The 19318-nt window shown below is 34.4% G+C and overlaps 2 protein-coding genes across 2 annotated transcripts; both read left to right on the forward strand.

The window, feature by feature from the left end:
- Positions 1-102: 102 nt before the first annotated feature.
- Positions 103-2197, forward strand: LOC129882704 (uncharacterized). The gene is made up of 2 exons (XM_055957120.1): positions 103-595; positions 1784-2197. The coding sequence occupies exons 1-2, from the start codon at positions 337-339 to the stop codon at positions 1921-1923; spliced, it is 399 nt and encodes a 132-aa protein (XP_055813095.1). The 5' UTR covers positions 103-336; the 3' UTR covers positions 1924-2197.
- An 8188-nt stretch (positions 2198-10385) lies between these two features.
- LOC129882705 (xyloglucan galactosyltransferase MUR3) lies at positions 10386-13068 on the forward strand. The gene has a single exon (XM_055957121.1). It carries the CDS (start codon positions 10875-10877, stop codon positions 12687-12689), a length of 1815 nt encoding a protein of 604 aa, XP_055813096.1. The 5' UTR covers positions 10386-10874; the 3' UTR covers positions 12690-13068.
- The last annotated feature ends 6250 nt before the right edge of the window (positions 13069-19318 follow it).

Raw genomic sequence — 19318 nt, forward strand, 5'->3', positions numbered from 1 at the left:
GATGGCTTTTTGGTATACAGCCATTTTTTTTGAAGGGCATTTCTTATTGCATATTATTTGTTTAGCAACTAAAAGTTTTATATGTGGACGTAAGATGTTTCATACTTCATACTTTTAGCCTGTATTCTCAAAATTTTCATTGGATGGTGAGTCGGGGAAGAAAATATTTTTAGTGTGTTAATGAAGTTATCCCAAAGGCGCATATACTTTTCTTGTAGATGTAGGCAAGCACTTTTTAATTCATCCTCTGATATAAAATAGTCTAAAGTGAGTGAGTACTTGCTTCTGCAATTAAAGACATTAGCTACCTCTCCCATTCATCGAAAAAATCTCTTCATGTCACCGGAAAGCAGATGTGGACCATTCGAACATGTCAAATTGGAAGGAAGGAATCTCGGTGCATCAATGATGGCACGTCGTGGTGTCTGTTCTAGTGACTGTTGCTGTATAAACATCTACATTAACAACAACATTCAGGGTGTTAACAACTCCTTCCTGTTTGGAAGCAAGGTGAAGATGGGAGATCCAGGTGTATCCTTTTCCATGAAAGATGTGAAGTTTCATAGAGGGAAGATGGGGACCAAGAAGATAAAGGGTACACATCTACAATTCTTGTCGATGTTGCTATTCGCAGTTGTCGCAGTGTTGCTCCTAATTTCATATGTTTAGCCATGTGATCCATCCCTTTGTTGGCCTAGATCTAAGGTGGATTTTGTGGACTTAAATCAACTTATTACTTTCCACTCGAACTATATATACATATTAGATTACGCTAATTCACCTAACTCAAAATCTTGGATGTGACTCACAGCGCACTTGTCGGTCTCTTAGGTGGTACTGAAAATCAGTAGCCTTTTAAGTTACCATGTGTTCATGCCTTCTTTTGTGTTTCTGGGGAATAGGATTTGGTTTCTGTCTTTTTCCTTGTGTTGAAACTTGAAACATGTAGGGAGTGTGTGTGTGTGTTTGTAACCGAAAAAAAATACGTGGCTCATATGATCAGGATGAGCCCAAAATTTTCGGTGGAAGAGAAGACAAGGGTTAATCTGTGGACGGGTGAAGTGAATATAGGTTCGATCAAATTCAATTTTTTTTTCAAACAATGTATTGGTATTTAATTTATTAAATGTGTAAATATTAAATTTTAGAACTTAATTATTAGTATTGGAAATCGTCTTTTTAAAGTTTAAAACTCATAAAATTAAAATTTTGACTGGGAACAGTGTTAGTGTCTTTCGAAAATTACATATTCATACTGATTGCTCAATCAAAGCAATATTGTAAAGATGCATTAATAGACACAATACTGTTTCACAGCCACAAAACTGAGAGATTAAAACTGATTATGATAGTGCAAGTCCACAGAACAAATGTATTTGTAATTCAGTAAAGACTAGACCACAATAAATAAATAAACTAATAAAAAGAAAACAAGGATGACCGCTACACTAGTCTTTCTCAATAACAAGTAGGTGCGTAATTTTTAACGTCCTTTAAGGTAAATTGGCCCACATGACTACAAATTACAGACACCCATGTGTACAAAGCTCTCCTTGCTAATTCAATGTCTACAACAACATCCACCCTCCTCCATTACTCCATAACCCCATCAATTTAACAATCACATCTAGGATTTGAAGTTTATATTATGCGTATATTCAATATTTTCTTTTTTGGCAAATATATAAAATTTGAATTAGAATTAATGAGTTCCTCTAAATCTGTACTTCCTAGACTAGCTCTATCTTTATCTCTGATCATCAAAATCATATTGTATTTGTAGGGGGAAATTCGCCTAACAAAAGAATTAATCGGATCATGACACTTGGCAAAGTTAAGAATGAGGAAATGCTGGCCACAATCTGGGGAAATTGGGAGGGATCATCCCGGTACGATTTAAAGCAAATCATTGCACAAGCATAATGCGGCTCCGCGATAGGGTGGCCTTTCCTCGGGAAGGTAATCTTTCTGTTGGACGTCATCATATCTATTCTCGGAGAGGTCAATAATTAGTCTCGAGCTTTGCACCAACATGCCTTCAATCAGTCTGAAGTGAAGCGTTAGAACGTAGGCATGTGCTACTAGATAACATTTTCAGTATTAAGCGTGCAATCGTTTCACATTTAAGTGACGGTTCAACTTGTGTGACCTAATAAACAAGCTTCTCAGAAGAATAGAATGAATTAGAAAAATTTCACAAACTAAAAAGTTAAGTCTTTCATTCTTTTACTTAGAATTTCCTTGGGGAAGGACTCTAGATCTTCCTTCACTTATATTGTCTTTCCTCTTTGAACCAATTATATTCTTGTATAGGTCCGCCACCTTGGCCTTTTATCCTCAAAAAAATAAACTTGATCTACCTTAATTCACTTATCTTTAACCACTTTTTTCAAATTTTACTATTAATCAAACTGGCGGTTTTTCTCTGTGGGGATATGCAATTGTGGTGTTATTTTATTTTCTAACTCCATGTTGAATCATCACGGAAAATATGCTACAATGTATAGACAGGACTTAACGCGGTGGACTTCAGTCGATTCCTAGTCAATATCTTTTCGGCCATGAATTTTTCGCAATCAATATAATTTATGAACATGTAAAGGACATAACACCCTTAAGGACAAGGATAAGGTTGAGGCTGAAAATGGTAGATCAACCTGAATCTCGCCCTAAACACTAATAGAATGAAGAAATTAGCCTTAGTGACTCCAAAGAAAAAAGAGTCGTATATTGAAAGAATGATTCATCCCCTTCGTCCCTTACCTGAACTAATCAGTGGACTATTGTAAATATTGAAGACCCCTTGAAAAGACAAGCCACTGGATCAAGATGATCAAGTGGAAGCAAACTAGTTTCCACACTACAAATATCAAAAATCTTATGGGCCTCCTCGGCCGAAGCAGGATATCACTTGGACAGTGTACAATTTTGCCAAGTACCTGATCTAACAATGCTCTATTTGAAGACAATGAAGCAAAATTAACCATTATTAACTCTACGACACGCGAACAAATCATTGGCGCTTGGGTACTCAAATGTGAAATGTTGTTCTTAAGGACTGATGTCAAGTCACGAAGGTCTTTTCCAGTTCACTAGGATATCAAGTGAAGGACCGATTCTTTGATAGAGTAAATGCTGAGCTATCCAAATAATGAGACAATGACTGTTTATACTGAGGAAATGTTGAGCATCATATTATAGAGTTTAAATTAGCCATTATTTTTTAGAGAAATAGATGGACGCACACAGGGCTCCTTCTCTATGCTACGATATAGCGGATCAGTTGTTCGTCACTAACTAGTTGTAGCCTCAATAACCCCACTTGAGCCACTACCAACATATGATAAAACAAACTTTTGATTATAAGAACGCGATGATCAGGGGTAAGGTAAAACTTCACATAATCAGAGTTCAGGTAAAACTTTGCCCTTGGAAACTTTCAAGCTAAGCTAAATTTCAGCAAAACTAAAAAACACACAAGATCGAAACTTGTGTGTTTAGATTACATGCCCGATAGCAGAGTCAATGAAGAAAGAAAGTGTAGTCACATGCACCTACTCGGACTATGTCACCACCCAAGCCTAGGGCTTAGACGTGACACGGCAAATGAGGGACCCGGAGGTACCTCACCCAAGACTCTTATCATTCGTGTAGCCTTTCGTAGGTAAGGGGAACACCATATAAAGAACCATAGTTATCAAGCTTCAACTTACATATGTCCAACGATACCTCTAAATCATAGACTTGGTGGGGGCTAAGAGATGTCCCTAGCTCACCCTCAATCGAAATAGAATAATGTATAATGTCTCAACGTATCATAAGCTAGAGATATAAAGGAGTATTGTTCCCGAAACAGCGCTGGGAATACCTCTTCCGTGCGTCTTTCTCGTGGCGGGAACAGAACCTTCAACGATCCCAACTACCCACGTGGAGGAGAGTGAGGAGGAATGCCGATCCCAACATGCAGGGGCAGATCTAGGAGGTAGTGAGGGGGTTCACCCGAACCCCCTCGGCAAAAAATTATACCGTATATATATAGTATTTTAAATTTTTTTAATGTATATATACAAATTTTCAATCCCTTGAACATAAAATTAGAGGTGACTCAATGTTTGGGAGGGTTCAAAATATACCTCGAGGTTTCAAGTTCAAATCTCAAGCATTATATTTTAATTTTTAAACGTCCTTAATGAAAATCCTAGATCCGTCACTGCCTACATGGTGATATCATGTAGGCAAAATAGTATGCGTTAGTACTTTAAATGTACTAAGTATGTAGGCATTCAATATACAATGAAAAATATTAAAGCATTATAAGGTAAAATACATGAGTAGATACATGCATGAAACATCAAGTAAATAACATTCAAAACTTTCAATTGTGGGAAAATGACTACAACCGACATTAAGACCATATGAACTATAACATGGAATCCAACATAACCCTCTATATTGGCACAGGAGACTACTTGCTGGGTAGAGCTCTATCAATCTTCATTCACTTCTTTAACTTGAACTTTAGATGGCCATACATGGATCCACTAGCCTAGCTTACAAGGGTTCCTATGTTGGCACATAATTAATGAAACAAGAGGTTGCTACTAGGATTTTCTTATCAAACCCCACCTCAAGCCTCATTCGGTGCTAAGTCAAATCCCATGAAATAGTATATCATAATAACATAAATATACATATAGTTTGAGACATCAAATCATCATTTGGTAGAATATCTCCTTAAAACCTTTCGTGATTCAATTATGCGAGAATTGTCCTTATCGCACAAGGAATCCATCATTCACATCATTTCATCATTCTTTCATTTTATAAGACTCCCTTTTTGGGTCATAGATATAACTTTCGTAAACATTCATTTGGAGTCAAAAACTTTCAAGTCAAACTTCATTGAAAACATAGTGAAATTAGGTGGGTTCTTTTCAATCCAACTTTTAAATCATTAAATCAATGCAAGCGTACATGAGAGTAATGGAATGCACCAATTTAAAACATACTTGAAACAATCCACCAATTCACTTTAAAACCCTTTTATGATGTCTTCATATAAGGACCATTGATAAATCAACAATTCTATGAAATTAAAAGTCAATATAAGCTAAGATAGGTAAATAGACTTCAAATATTCAATAATCTATACATTTGGAATCATGATATGAAAACCCATAGAATTTGCAACTGAAATTTAGTTGTTAAGTTAGAAATTACTTGGGCTCCATGGGTGGAAGAACCCATGAATAAAGACCCACATACCTTAGGGAATAAAGCCCTAATGCAAGCTTGAAAATAGAGGCTTGTTCTTAATGAATCCTAGACTTGGCTTGAGATGAATAATACCTAGAGAGAAGCTTTGGGAAGGAAGGATTTTGTGAATTTGAGACTTAGTGTGAAAATAAGGGGTTTGGGATAACCTAGGGTCATTAGATAGGGTAGATTCAGTCCTAAAATGACCATACTTTGTTGATAAAACATGGAAAAAGACTAAAATGCCTTTTTTAAAACTGAGCCAGACAAACCCTATGATTGATCCTTACGAGTCGTAGAAATGACTCATCCTGCAGGGTCTGAGAAAACCCTAAGAGCTGACCCTTAGGAATTTTCCTACGACTCATCTCTACGAGTCATAATCTCTTCTACGATTCGTAGAAGGGACTCGTCCAGTAGGGTCTGAGAAACCCTGAGGACTGAGTCTCTAAAGCTCCTCTACGAGTCACTCCTACGATTCGTAATACTTTCTATGAGTTATAACTTGACTCGTAGACTCACTTCCTCCTTTAGCTAAATTTCCAACCTCAACATCAATTCTAAAGTCAGTCCTACGACTCGTAGATTGAGTGTAGAAGCTCATACAATCTATTCTCCAAAGTTTGTTCCTTTGTTTTGATTTTTTGACTTACGGGGTCTTACAGACTAGTGGGAAGAAGGATCATAGAAGGATTCAAGTATTTGAATACACTCTCACGTGCCTATATTTTGGGACTAACCCCATAATTTGGAATCAATCAAATGGTGTTCAACAATTAAGGGTCATTTTTTCCACTTCATCTATCACTAGGTCTGTTTGTCCCACTTCAAGTATCACTAGGTCCGCTCACTCCTTTCATATATCACAAGGGTCGTTTCTCCTCTTTGTATCATTCAGGGTTGTTTTCAACCCCTCTCCCCCTCCCACTTTTATTCTAGATTTCATGATTTGTCTTAGATGCTAAGTTCTCAAACTAAAATGTATTAGTATTATCTAACTTACATGATGTGGTTTCCAAACTCAAATCATTAAACAAATAAAGTCTCCGGCCTCAAATTGAAAAATATTTCTCCATATAATGTAGTCCCTAAACTCAAATCGCCAAATGATACGATCTTCAAACCAAATCATAAAATATTCAACCAAACGATGCAATCTATGGGCTCATATTGTAAAAATATTCAAAAAAAACTTTGTGCCTAAAAATGAGGTGGAGATGTCCTTTCCAAAATCACCTGAACAAAATAAAGGGCCTTTTTAACGAAGAAATGGGGTACCCTCTGTGTCTTTCTCCTTCGGGGTAGAATGATTATTTCTCAGACATAAGTTTTGGTTGATGCTACGTATCCATACTTGGAAAAAGAACCCGACACCATGAAAACAAAATGAGTCTTTTACGGCCTACCAAAAAAGGCACACTTCTAATCTATGAGTATTTTTCCCAACCACTCAGAACAAAACATAGTTCTGTAAAAGGACCGAGGTAGATGATCTTTACTACTACCTATTCTCTTACGTGATATAGGTGATAATCCCTGATCACTCTAAAAAGAATATGTTTTGAACATGGTTGAGACAGTTGACCCTTACGGTAAAATGTTCTTCTTATGAGGTCAAATGCTAATTCTCGACCCCTCTCAAAACAAATCAAGAGGGGCCCGGGAAGGGTGGGGGTGGGGGCCATAAAATGAACAATCGAGACAAAAAAGGATAAACCAAGTGTCTACAAGGATATCTTCCCCATTTATTGGAAAATATACACCATTTTATGAACGGTGCATAAGTTTCTCGCAACTCAATAGCTAGGTAGGATCCCACACTCTCACATGTTTAGGCAAAATCCTTTTGAATCTTGATTAATATTATTAACAAAGGATTATATGAGAACACTAAGAAACAACATTATCGAAGCACGTCAAATTGATGGACTTGAGGAAGATATCCCAAGGCAATAAACTAATGTCTCTTGGTTCTGAGATAGAGAAATTCAAGGGGAAACGAAAGGCACACATTGTACTATTCTGCTTGAGCAAGGTTTTTTCCTGAATAAATTTGTCCTGATAAGATTATTAACGTGGCAACACGCACATAATGTTCTGTCAGAGACATTCAGAATAACCATAATGTTCGAAGTCCACAATGGTCCCAATTGAAAGCAATAGGTAACTGGGCAATTTAGGTGCTATAAAATAAACGTCCCTCCAAAATGTAGTAGCAATCAGTCATAAATCGATAACTTTTTTCACTTCTCGTATACATTTCATCAGGTATCTAGAAAGTTAGGTACTATTTGTATGATGGAAAAATTGGGCCTAGTAAAAGGACGAATTAGTCCATGACACATAACAAAATCAAGACTAAGGGAATCTTCACCATAATTAGAAAAAATTGGGCGGGATCATCCCTGGTACAACCTAAAGCAAATCGGCACAAACCCTTATAACGTGGCTCGGTGAACAGGTAGTTAGGCGTGCCTTTCTACGGAGAAGGAAATTTTCTAGTTGGACGCCATCATATCGATTCTCGGAAAGATCAATAATCAATTTCGAGCCTGACCCCAACTTACCCTAATCAGTCTCAAGCGAAACATCAGAACGTAGGAACGTGCTAATAGATAGTCCTCTTTTCAGTGCTAAGCGTGCAATCGTTTCATAGTGAAGAGACAATTCGACTTTTTGTAGCCTATAAATTAAATAAGCCCTTTAGAAGAATAGAAGGCTAAAAAAATCTCACAAAGCAAGAAATTAGTGTTCTATTCTTTTACTTAGTGTTCCATTCTTTTACTTAGAATTCTAAATCATCACTCACTTGCATTCTCTTTCCCATTTGAACTAGTTGTATTCTTGTATGAGTCCGCTACCTTGGTTTTTCAACCTAAAGGAAATGAACTTGTTTGACTTTAATCCACTTATTACAAAATTTATTGTTAATTGTAATGACAATTTTTTCAATAAACAGTATCAATCACTCAAGTTTATATACAATGGTGGATGCAGTTTTTAAACGACACGGAGTATCGATATATATAAAAGCTACTAATTTTTTTGATAAATATTATATCTTAATTCATAATTTTATGTGTATGTTTAGTGCTAAAATTTCAAAAGGTTGAATTTATCAAATTTAAATTTTATATCTGCTTAATAAATGATGATAAAATCATTTGCGCTCAATGTTTTGGTCAAATTAATAAATATATAACATGTCTTCTATATGATTTTTTATTACCAAATAATAATTAATTGATATTTAGCCCTTTCTAATCTGTCAATCGTAGTAAACTTATGTGGTTTAGTGTAACATCATCTGGATGTAAGTAATTTTCCAATTTAAAAATATCCTCTCATTATGAAGTCAAATCAAAACATTTCAACCTTATTATTTAGAGTCAGACTCAATGGGCGCCTTAATTGATAACCATATTTTTATTCTTTGTTTTCATCAAAACCAGTCAACTTTTGACATTGACCAAGTATTTCAGACTCCCTTATTTTTTTATTTTATTTTCTTTGTCCATTATACTAACAATTTTCTATTTGTTCAATATATTTATTTTTAAAAAGGATAATTTATTATTTTGTATCTATTTTATTTTTATTTATTAAATATTATTCATTTTTCAATAGTTAAATAATTTATATGCAATAGTTAGGACATAAGATTGATATAACAAAATAATTATTTTATTTATTAATTATTAGTAAAACACAAATAAATAAGCATGAATGGACGAAGGTAGCAATAAACAGGCCACCGAACAAACAATTGATTAAGCAATTCCTTGGCGGGACATCTGTTAGTGGAAAAAAGCAAGAAGAAATTAAATAGAAGAAATACTATTTAATAATAATAATTAATAAATCATTGTCAGATAAATCATTGTCAGAGATGTATGTCGGGGTATATAATATAATTAAACATATGCCAAAGTTGGATTAACTGAATCCAGTTTAAGCCTAATTCCCCTTTTAAGGAATGATTATTCGCATCTGTGGTCGACTTTAATTAATCGGCCGACAGATATTAAACATATGCCAAAGTTGGATTAAAGTAAACTCTACTAAAGGTAGCCTTCTACCATTCATACCAAGTCACGTGTAAAACAAGTAAAATAAATAGTATTACCAATCTAAATCGCCTTAAGCTTAATTTATTAAAACAACAACTTTATTTAATTACTCTCGATTTATTTTATTTGTCATATTTTATTACACACCTCATAAGTAAACACTAACTAACAATGTAATTTAATTAAATTATTCTTATTTACTTTTTGATCTCAATTTAATATTACTTTTTTACTGCATTAATATTTTAATTATTTAAAATAACAATTATTTAAAATTAAATATTTTTAATAAGCACGATAACTAAAATGAATCAAAAAAGTATTTTTTTTTAGAATTGTGACACCTCCTTTCAGATCTAAATTATTTTTTAAAACTGAAAACATCTAAAAAGATTTTGTTTATAGGTACCCCTTCTATCTCAAATTGATAGTTTGTCTAGCTAAAAAAGATTATCCCTAAATAATTATTACTTCAAAATAATTGTCACTTATAAAGTTATAACTATTTTTAATTATACTTTTAATATTAAAAAATTTTAAAAGAAATCAAGGAATCTACTTTTAATACTCCACTTTGCATTTATTAGTGTTTAGTACTACTACTTTTTTAACAAGTAACAATTAAAAAGGAGTCAGAGGATGTAATTATATTTTTATTTAGATATTTTAACACGACATCATTTGTTTAGTCAAGCATGTACTTTCTCCATTTTAATTTATTTATTCTTTTTTAATTTAAAATAAATTTTAATTTTTTTTTTTAATTTTATAATCTTAAATTAGAGATCTATTAAAATATTATTTAATATATAGTCTTTAATATGATATGTAGTTGAAATAAAAAAAATGCTTAAATAAAAAATAAATAAATAAATTGAAACAAAGAAAGTAGAGAAGATGAATTGGAGCTATATAAATTGACAACTAATATAGCAGAAGTATTTTTAGAAAATTCGATTAACTAATTAATATGAGACTGAAAAAGGAAAAAAAAAACGTTAGAGAGGTTTTAATTAGTAGCAGTAATTATTTTTAGGTATCCACCGACAGAGGAAATAGCAAAGATGAGACACGAAACACCTACTATACTTGCCACCACCACCTCTTTCCTCCAGACTCATAACAGTTAATACCCACAAAATGCATTTTTTTTTTTCTTCTTTCCATCTTTACCTATAACTTGCTCTTCATCAATTTTGTGTTGTTAAACTTTGCTGGAAGCTTCTTTTGGTAAAATTTCCTGAATTATCTCTCTTTCCTCAATATTCCCTTCATAATTCAGTATTAAGGTCTTCATTTTCTCCATCTCATGACGTGCTAAATCCTCCGCATTTTTCTTCTCTCATAGTTTATGACTACCCCTTTTGCTTTTCTTAGAAAATCAAAATAAATAGTTTTAGTTTATTCTTGAGCTTTTTCTGGACTTGGGTTTTAGGTTTCTGTTCAAATTAACAATATTTTCTTTGATTCTTGAGCTTTTCTGGGGTTTTTATGGTTGTAATAAAGATTCTTTCTTTAGAATTGTTCTATGTGAGTTGTTTATAATCTATGAGGCGCCGTTCTCCTACGTCCCAATCTTCTGATGATTCAATGGAGAAAGGGCAAGGCAAAAATCATCACCCTAGGGTTTGCTTGTTAGCTTCATTGTCAGGTTTGTTTTGGTTTCTACTATTGTATTTCCATTTTGTGATTCTTGGGGGTAATCCTGCTCATGATTCACCTAATTTGGATCCACTTTCCCTTAATAAACAATCAATTATCACCCCTCAATCAAATCCAAATCCCCTTAATCGAGCTACTATACGTAGCGCGAAAGTTGAGATTGATCATGAGTTAGTAGTAAAGTCCAAATCACTGGAAAAAAATGCACAACCACCTGTTGTTAAGCCTGTGATTAGCAGTAATAGTTCTAGGAGAGATCCTGAGAGTTACTCGTTTATGAGAGCATTGAGAACTGTAGATAATAAAAGTGATCCCTGTGGTGGAAGGTACATTTATGTGCATGATCTTCCTCCAAGATTCAATGAAGATATGCTTAAGGAGTGTAAAACTCTTAGTCCCTGGACTAATATGTGTAAGTTCACGGCTAATGCTGGGCTTGGACCACAGATGGAGAATGCTGAAGGAGTGTTCTCCAATACTGGATGGTATGCAACCAATCAGTTTGCGGTGGATGTCATTTTTGGCAATCGAATGAAACAGTACGAGTGCCTCACGAATGATTCCTCTCTAGCTGCTGCCATTTTTGTGCCGTTTTATGCAGGGTTCGACATTGCTAGGTATCTTTGGGGTTACAATGTATCTACGAGGGATGCTGCTTCTCTTGATTTGGTTGATTGGCTCCAAAAAAGGCCAGAGTGGAATATCATGGGGGGAAAGGATCACTTTCTTGTGGCTGGTAGGATAACGTGGGATTTCAGAAGATTGTCCGAGTCAGATTTGGATTGGGGCAACAAGCTTCTTTTCTTACCTTCTGGGAGAAATATGTCCATGCTTGTGGTGGAATCAAGTCCATGGAATGCAAATGATTTTGGCATCCCATACCCGACTTATTTCCATCCAGCAAAGGATGCTGAAGTGTTCACTTGGCAGGACCGGATGAGGAAGCTGGAGAGAAAGTGGCTATATTGTTTTGCTGGTGGACCACGACCCGGGAACCCCAAATCAATCAGGGGGCAGATCATTGACCAATGCAAGGATTCTAAAGCGTGCAAGTTATTGAAGTGTGGTCAATCAGGGGAGAGCAAATGTCATTCTCCCAGCAGTATCATGAAGATGTTTCAGAGCTCCCTTTTCTGCCTGCAACCTCAAGGTGATTCATATACGAGAAGGTCGGCTTTTGATGCTATGTTGGCTGGTTGTATACCTGTCTTTTTCCACCCTGCTTCTGCCTACACGCAGTATACATGGCATCTTCCAAAAAACTACGCAGCCTACTCTGTTTTCATTTCTGAGAATGATGTTCGTAAGAAGAATATAAGCATAGAAGAAAGGTTAAATCAAATTCCTCCTGAAAAGGTGAAGGAAATGCGGGAGGCTGTTATAAGTTTGATTCCGAGGCTGATTTATGCCGATCCTCGCTCTAAATTGGATACCCTCAAAGATGCATTTGATGTAGCAGTTCAGGCAGTTATAAATAGAGTTACAAGGCTTAGAAAAGACATCATTGAAGATCGTAAAGATGATAACTTCATTGAGGAGCTCAGCTGGAAATATTCATTGTTGGATGAAGGGCAAACTAAGCTTGCAGCTCATGAATGGGATCCTTTTTTCGAAAAACCAAAAGATGGAAGTGCAGAATCTGATAATTCATCAGCAGAAGCAGCTAAAAACTCTTGGAAAAATGAACAGGGACAACAATAATGATGTGGGTTTTTTCTTCAACATCCACCACCATCGTCACAGCTTAGAATGAGAGAAGTACTGGTTACACGTGAAAGTTAGCATCAGAGTGTAAAAGCCTGTTTTGGTGAAATTATAAGAACTTTGTGCAGATGAAGGACATATAGTAAAATACATAATCCTGCTTCTAATATAAATGCGGTTGTTGTTTTTTCCAATTCTATGTTATTTATTAGTCATAATTAACAATAAATTCCATGTCAATACTTTTGATCACCAAATGATGTCTACTCAGGTATGAATTTCAGTCATTTGATTAAGGTGTTATTTCAGTCATGCCTTGTATTGTTAATTGTTGGGACAGAGTGCCAGGTTAAATAAAGCTTCATTTTGGCTTCTGTCCAATCTCGTCGGAGAGATAAGATATGTCGCAAGCAGTGGGAATTACAAAAACATATTACAGAAATGTTGGACAAGAACTTGCGTCTTGTAGTTAGTTGGATAATCTATCCTCCTTCTTGTGCCATACTGTGTTGCATTTCCATGTAATGTAATTCTACTGTCTGTATGTGGTTATTCTGCTGTCAAGGTGTGTCCATTTTCTGTTCTTCGGGGGTTGGTTTTGTTATCTTTGACAAGACATAAAAGGGAAACTCTTTCCTTGCCTGATCAGTTGTCGGTGTTGAGGACAAGCTGAGTCGATTGCTTCTAAATGTGGCCTTTCTTTCAAGAATAGACCTGAATTATATTTTCTTCAGGCAAATATGTGAATACTGTTGCGGAAGCAACAGCTAAATTGCATAACATTGAAGTTACTCGGTACCATTATTAGTGGGAGATAGCATGTATTTGGTCTGTGCGTATAGCATAAGATTGAGATTTGTTCTCTTATATACTAGTTTTTTTCAATGTTGGTGCAATTGATTTATCCTTTCCAAATGTGAGGATGAATGGTAGAAATATTCAGGCCTCAGGACTTAGCTTTCAAGTGACAAAGGTTGCGGAACTTGAGACTTAGGCGTGTGAGTCCAAAATCAGTTGACTCCTCGATGCACAATAGGTAAGTAGATGAAGAAAGAAAACTAGTAGTTGCAACTTGCGCAGCTGTGAACAGGCCATTATGACGACGCACAGGGTAGCATAAGCAAATACTATTCAGTTTGTGCCACCAAAATGCCCAATGTAAGAAAGACGACTTGCCTATTGCTGGTTTGTAGTTTATAGGAAACTTTAGGGGTGTACATGGACCGGGTTGGTTCGGATTTTTTATAAATCAAACCAAACCATTTGTGTCGGGTTATTAAATCTATAAACCAAACCAAACCAATAAAAGTTGGGTTTTTCAATATCAATTTTTTTCGGGTTTTTCCGGTTTTTTGGTTTTTTTTCGGATTTTTTTTGAGTTTCTCATAGTATCTAATAAAAAGCACAGAGCAGTGCTTCTTAAAAAGAGTTCTAGTACAAAATATCAACATATAAGATGGAGGCACAACACTGTTTGAAGTTTTAACTTTATAAGATAAATTTTTTTTGTATATTATTTAAATGGGCTACTCAAGTCCAAATCTAAATGTAAGAAAGAAAACAAAAATTATGAAATTTTTTTTAAAAATATTTATAAATTATGTTTTAATAAATATTTTTATGTATAACATAATTTAAAAGTAGTATATCTATAATCGGGTCGGTTTGGGTTCGGTTTGACTTTTTTAGTTAAAACCAAACCAACTCTATAATGGTTGGTTTTTTTTTTCAAACACCAAATCAAGTCAAACCAAACCACTAATCAGGCTTTTTTTCCGATTTGGTTCGATTTATCGGTTTAATGCGGTTTATTAGTTTGTCCTGTACAACCCTAGAAAACTTAATGGGAAAAAATAGTTGAAAGAGTGGCGGAAAAATAGGGACAAGTGTACTTTAGGCCATGTGCAACATTTAAGTACTAAAAGAGAATTGTACCCTCATAGAAGTGTACTTTAGGCCATTTGCAACATTTAAGTACTAAAAGAGAATTGTACCCTCATAGAAGAGCATTATACCCTCGTAGGTCATTCAGTTTGAATAAAAGTTATAATATAATAAATTATGTTGAAATTAATTATGATGGGATAAGTTACGTTAAGATTATTTTTTATTGAGTATTTGTTGTATACCACCCAAGAGGAGGGATAACTTATCCCTCCTCTATTTATTAATTTCAAGATAAGTTATTTCAAATTTGCCAACCAAACACCAACTTAAGTACCACTATAATTTAATCTCGAGATTATTTGGTGTTATCCTTCACACCAATCGACCCCTAATAGTTCTCAAAAGATATGTATTTACACTAGATATTGGAAACCATGCCAGCACGATCTAATATATATTATTCGCTTTGTCTCAATTTATGTGACATAAATGAAATTTGGAAAGTTTATTATTTTTTTTAACGATTTGTAAATAATTTAAATTATTAATGATTTGTAATACTTTTTACATAATATTTAGATAATATATGTTACTCCTTTTGTCTCAATATATGTGCTACTGATAGAATTTCGAGAGTCAACCAAATTTTATGTCTTTTAAACATTTTAAGTTATCAATTGTTGTGATTTATAATATTTTTACGTCATTTTCAAAAAAAATATATTACTCTCTCTATCTCAATTTTGTATGACACTGATAAATTTTGAGATTCAACAGGATTTTCTATGTCATTTAAATTTTTAAGTTGTTAATTATCGTAATTCATAGTACTTTTTAGTCATTTCAAATAATATATGGTACTTCCTTTATCCCAATTTATGTGGCACTGATAGAATTTTGAAAGACTATCGAGTTTTTTTATATATCTTTTAAATACTTTAAATTGTTAATTATTGTAATTTATAATACTTTTTATGTAATTTTTAAATATATAACATATTAAAAAAAGCAAGACAAATAAATTAAAACGGAAAAAGTACAAAATAACTAAATTGACTCTTAATAATATGTAGGGATAATACATAAAATCACTCCTGAACTTGGCAGCACAACTTACTTTAACACTTTAACTTTACGGACGATTATTTACCCCACTAATCTCGTGTCATATGTATTTAATATCACCCCAAAGTCTGCTGTGGTAAAAGCAATTAAGAAAAAGTTGAAGGCACGTAAAATTATTTTTTTAATAAAAAAAATATCCCACTAATATAATATATATATATATATTATAATAAAAATAAAAAACAAGCATACCCTCACCCACTATCAACCCCCCCCCCCCCCCCAACTCCTTCTTCAAACCCCTCCTCCCCCTTTCTCTTTCTTCAAAATCCCACCACCCTTCTACCTGTCTATCTCTCCTTCCTCAAACTCCCCATCCGCACCCTACCCCCACGCCATCTCATTCCCTTTCTCCTTCTTCAAACCACACACCACACACAATGTACACTTTTTCATTAACAACACAAATAGAAATTCACATAAATTTCAAGACCCACATAATGTTCTTTACTCTTTACTTTGAAGATTTGATTTTTTATAAATGTTTTGGATTTTTTTGAAAATAAAGACTCCTCATGAGGTTTTGCCGGACGATCTTCAATGTTAAGGAGTTGATGATTGGTAATGGCCGTGCAAGCAATGAGTAGAAAAACGAATTTTTGTTTTGTGAAATTCATGTAAATAAATTTGTGTTTTTCTTGAATTAGTTATGAATTAGAACTTGATTAATATATAAATATATAAGAATGAGGAACACCGCCGGCTAACAACGACAGTAAGTAGCCGGCCAGTATCGGAAGAAAAATTCACAGCTAATGACTTTAATTTTTCTTAAACTAATTAGGAATTAGGAATTAATTAGTGTTTAAAAATATCAAGAAAAGAAAAAATCATGAAAAAAGGAAGGAAGAAATGAATTAAAAAATAAAAAAATCAAAATTTAGATAATTTCCAATGTGGTTCTGACATGGTGCTTATGTGGTTCTGACGTTGCAATGATGTGGCACGTGTGTAATACATTTGCCATTGTGAGACTGATGTTGTATTCTTAGGGTGATATTTACTCACTTCAAACTAGATTAGGGGGTAAATAAACGCCTATAAAGTTAAAGTGCTAAAGTAAATTGTGCTGGCTAGTTCTTTGTTGTATTATCCCTAATATGTATAATAATGTTGTGTACCTATATGTTGTACAATAATGAAATGCAATTATTCTTATTGTGTTGCATAAATTTTTAACGGACAGATTTTATAAATGAATACATATGAGTAAAATTTTACCTAGTTTGTGTAAGTTGTAAATTGTGGTCAAGAAACAGAAACTGTCCATCTCTCTCATTCAAGCTTCGGCGGGTTGGACTAGAATAAGACTCAAATTAACCATCCAAAATCCTGGTTGGTTCAGTTTTGGGCCATGAGTGCTATTAGTGCTTAGCTTGTTTACAATGCCACTTAGGTATAATTACACAGTTTAACAACGAGCGAAATCAGGTTCGCCGAGTCGGACCAAATCTGATTGGGAAGCCATTCCTTTTCTGGTTGCCTCTATTTTTCTCCGTCCAGAATGCTTTTGGAGCACAATAAACATGTGTTATCTAAGACAATTTTCGGTTAGCTCATTGCCTTCTTTGGCTTTCTTGAATACAAGATTCTCATTATCTTCCAATGAACCCCCTGCTATTAGTTTCTTGTTCACTGTTGATCGTATTTTCAGTGAATTGTTCATTTCTGCCTATATTTTTCGTTTCTTGTTCAATCTTATAGTTGACCATTCACTCTCTATTTTTTGTTAGTATAGCTTTTTACTTTACTATTCAATTGTCCAGTTTTCTTGGTTAATTGCTTTCGTTGTTTTTAATCTTATAGTATTTTAGTTGATTGTGCATTTCTAGTTTTGCATCTTTCTTGGGTTTTCTTGTGTTTTAGTATACTGGGTGTACACATATTTCTAGAGCTAGTTGTTTATGTTCATTAAGTATATTATTTCGTGTTTTTCTTCTGTTTTTGATATAGTGAATTAGTCCTAGACTTTTCTCTTGATTAGTAGTTTTAGTAGATTCCTATTTCATTTACATCTTTCTAGCGGCTTTGATGAATGACAGTGGACTAGAGTCATGTCTTCGGTTGAGGTCGAGGCCGAGGCCAAGGCCAAGGAGAAGTAGTGATAAGTGGGTTACGGGTTCTCCTAAGTTGATAGTAGGGTCTTGGAACATAGAGTCGTTGACACGGAAGTTCATAGAGCTAGTGAGGATTCTCAAGAAGAGGAAGATAAATATAGCTTGTGTCTAGGAGATTAGATGGATAGGTACCAAGACTCGGAATATGGACGGATTTAAGTTGTGCTATAAGGAGTTTCGAAAGATAGAAATGAAGTAGGTATTTTAGTAGACGGGGACCTTAGGGAGCAAGCGGTGGAAGTTAGAAAGATCAATGATAGGATGATGATGATTAATCTAGTCGTTGGCGGGGAGACATTGTACTTAGTGTTTACGCGACTCAAGTTGGCCTGGACGAGGAGGTCAAAGAGCTCTTTTGTGAGGATTTGAACGAGGTAGTAAGTGATATACCGAATATCGAGAAGATTTTTATTAGTGGAAATTTTAATGATCATATCATGACAATTCTAGTGGATTTGATCATGTTCATAGAGACTTTTGTTTTGGGGAGATGAATGGAGGTGGAGCTTCACTCCTGAATTTTGTAAAAGTTTTTGAGTTGGTAATTGCTAACTCGTGATTCCCAAAGAGGGAGAACCACTTGGTTACTATGTAGCCACGAGAGTGTGTAGAGTGATCGCCAAGACCTACATTATAAGACAGTGCAGGCAAACAAGAGAAGTATGTGTTAGTACTTTGAATGTACTAAGTATGTGAGCATGCCATGCAATATGAATCATGGGATGCAATGACCAAATAATGTAAATGGCAAAAGAGGAAAAGATAAGTAAAGCTATAAGGAAATATGATTTTATCAAAGCATTAAGAGACATAATGGAGATCATAACAGAATATAAAGAGAGTATACATATGTGGGATAGAACCATAACCGACAATAAGATCATACAAGCTATAACATGGAATCCCAATATCTCTCCATAAAATGGAAGAAAAGGAAATCTACTTGCCAAGGTAGACTCTTCCCCGCTGGGCGGGTCATGAACACACACTACATGTGGATCCACTATCTAGACCATAAAGGTAAATCATACGGTGGCACGTAGTTATGAGACTAGAGACTTTATATAAGGACCCTATTGGTCGAGCCCCCACCTCAACCTCATTAGGTGCTAAGTCAAATCCCACGGAATACATAACATAGTAATCATACTTAACATATAATCATAAACTTGTTCATAAGTTCCATAATTCATAGAATAGCTCATTTTCATATCATACTTGCAACGTGAGTAAAAGCCTTTCAACATCACAATATCATACTTGAATAATACATGTCATTAGGTCCCTAGGTCACCAATTAAGGATCCTAAGTCACCTCTTTTCATAACTTGCATGAAATTCATATGCTGATCATAATTGAAATCCGTAATCATAGCTTATACTTGAAATTATGATAGAAACTTGAATACATAAACAATTTACTTAGAAATCATAAAATTTAATTAAAAACATGCATGACCATATACTTTATATCAATCCATACTTAATTCATGAAAA

Source organism: Solanum dulcamara, chromosome 3 (genome assembly GCF_947179165.1).
Source record: "Solanum dulcamara chromosome 3, daSolDulc1.2, whole genome shotgun sequence".
NCBI lineage: Eukaryota > Viridiplantae > Streptophyta > Magnoliopsida > Solanales > Solanaceae > Solanum > Solanum dulcamara.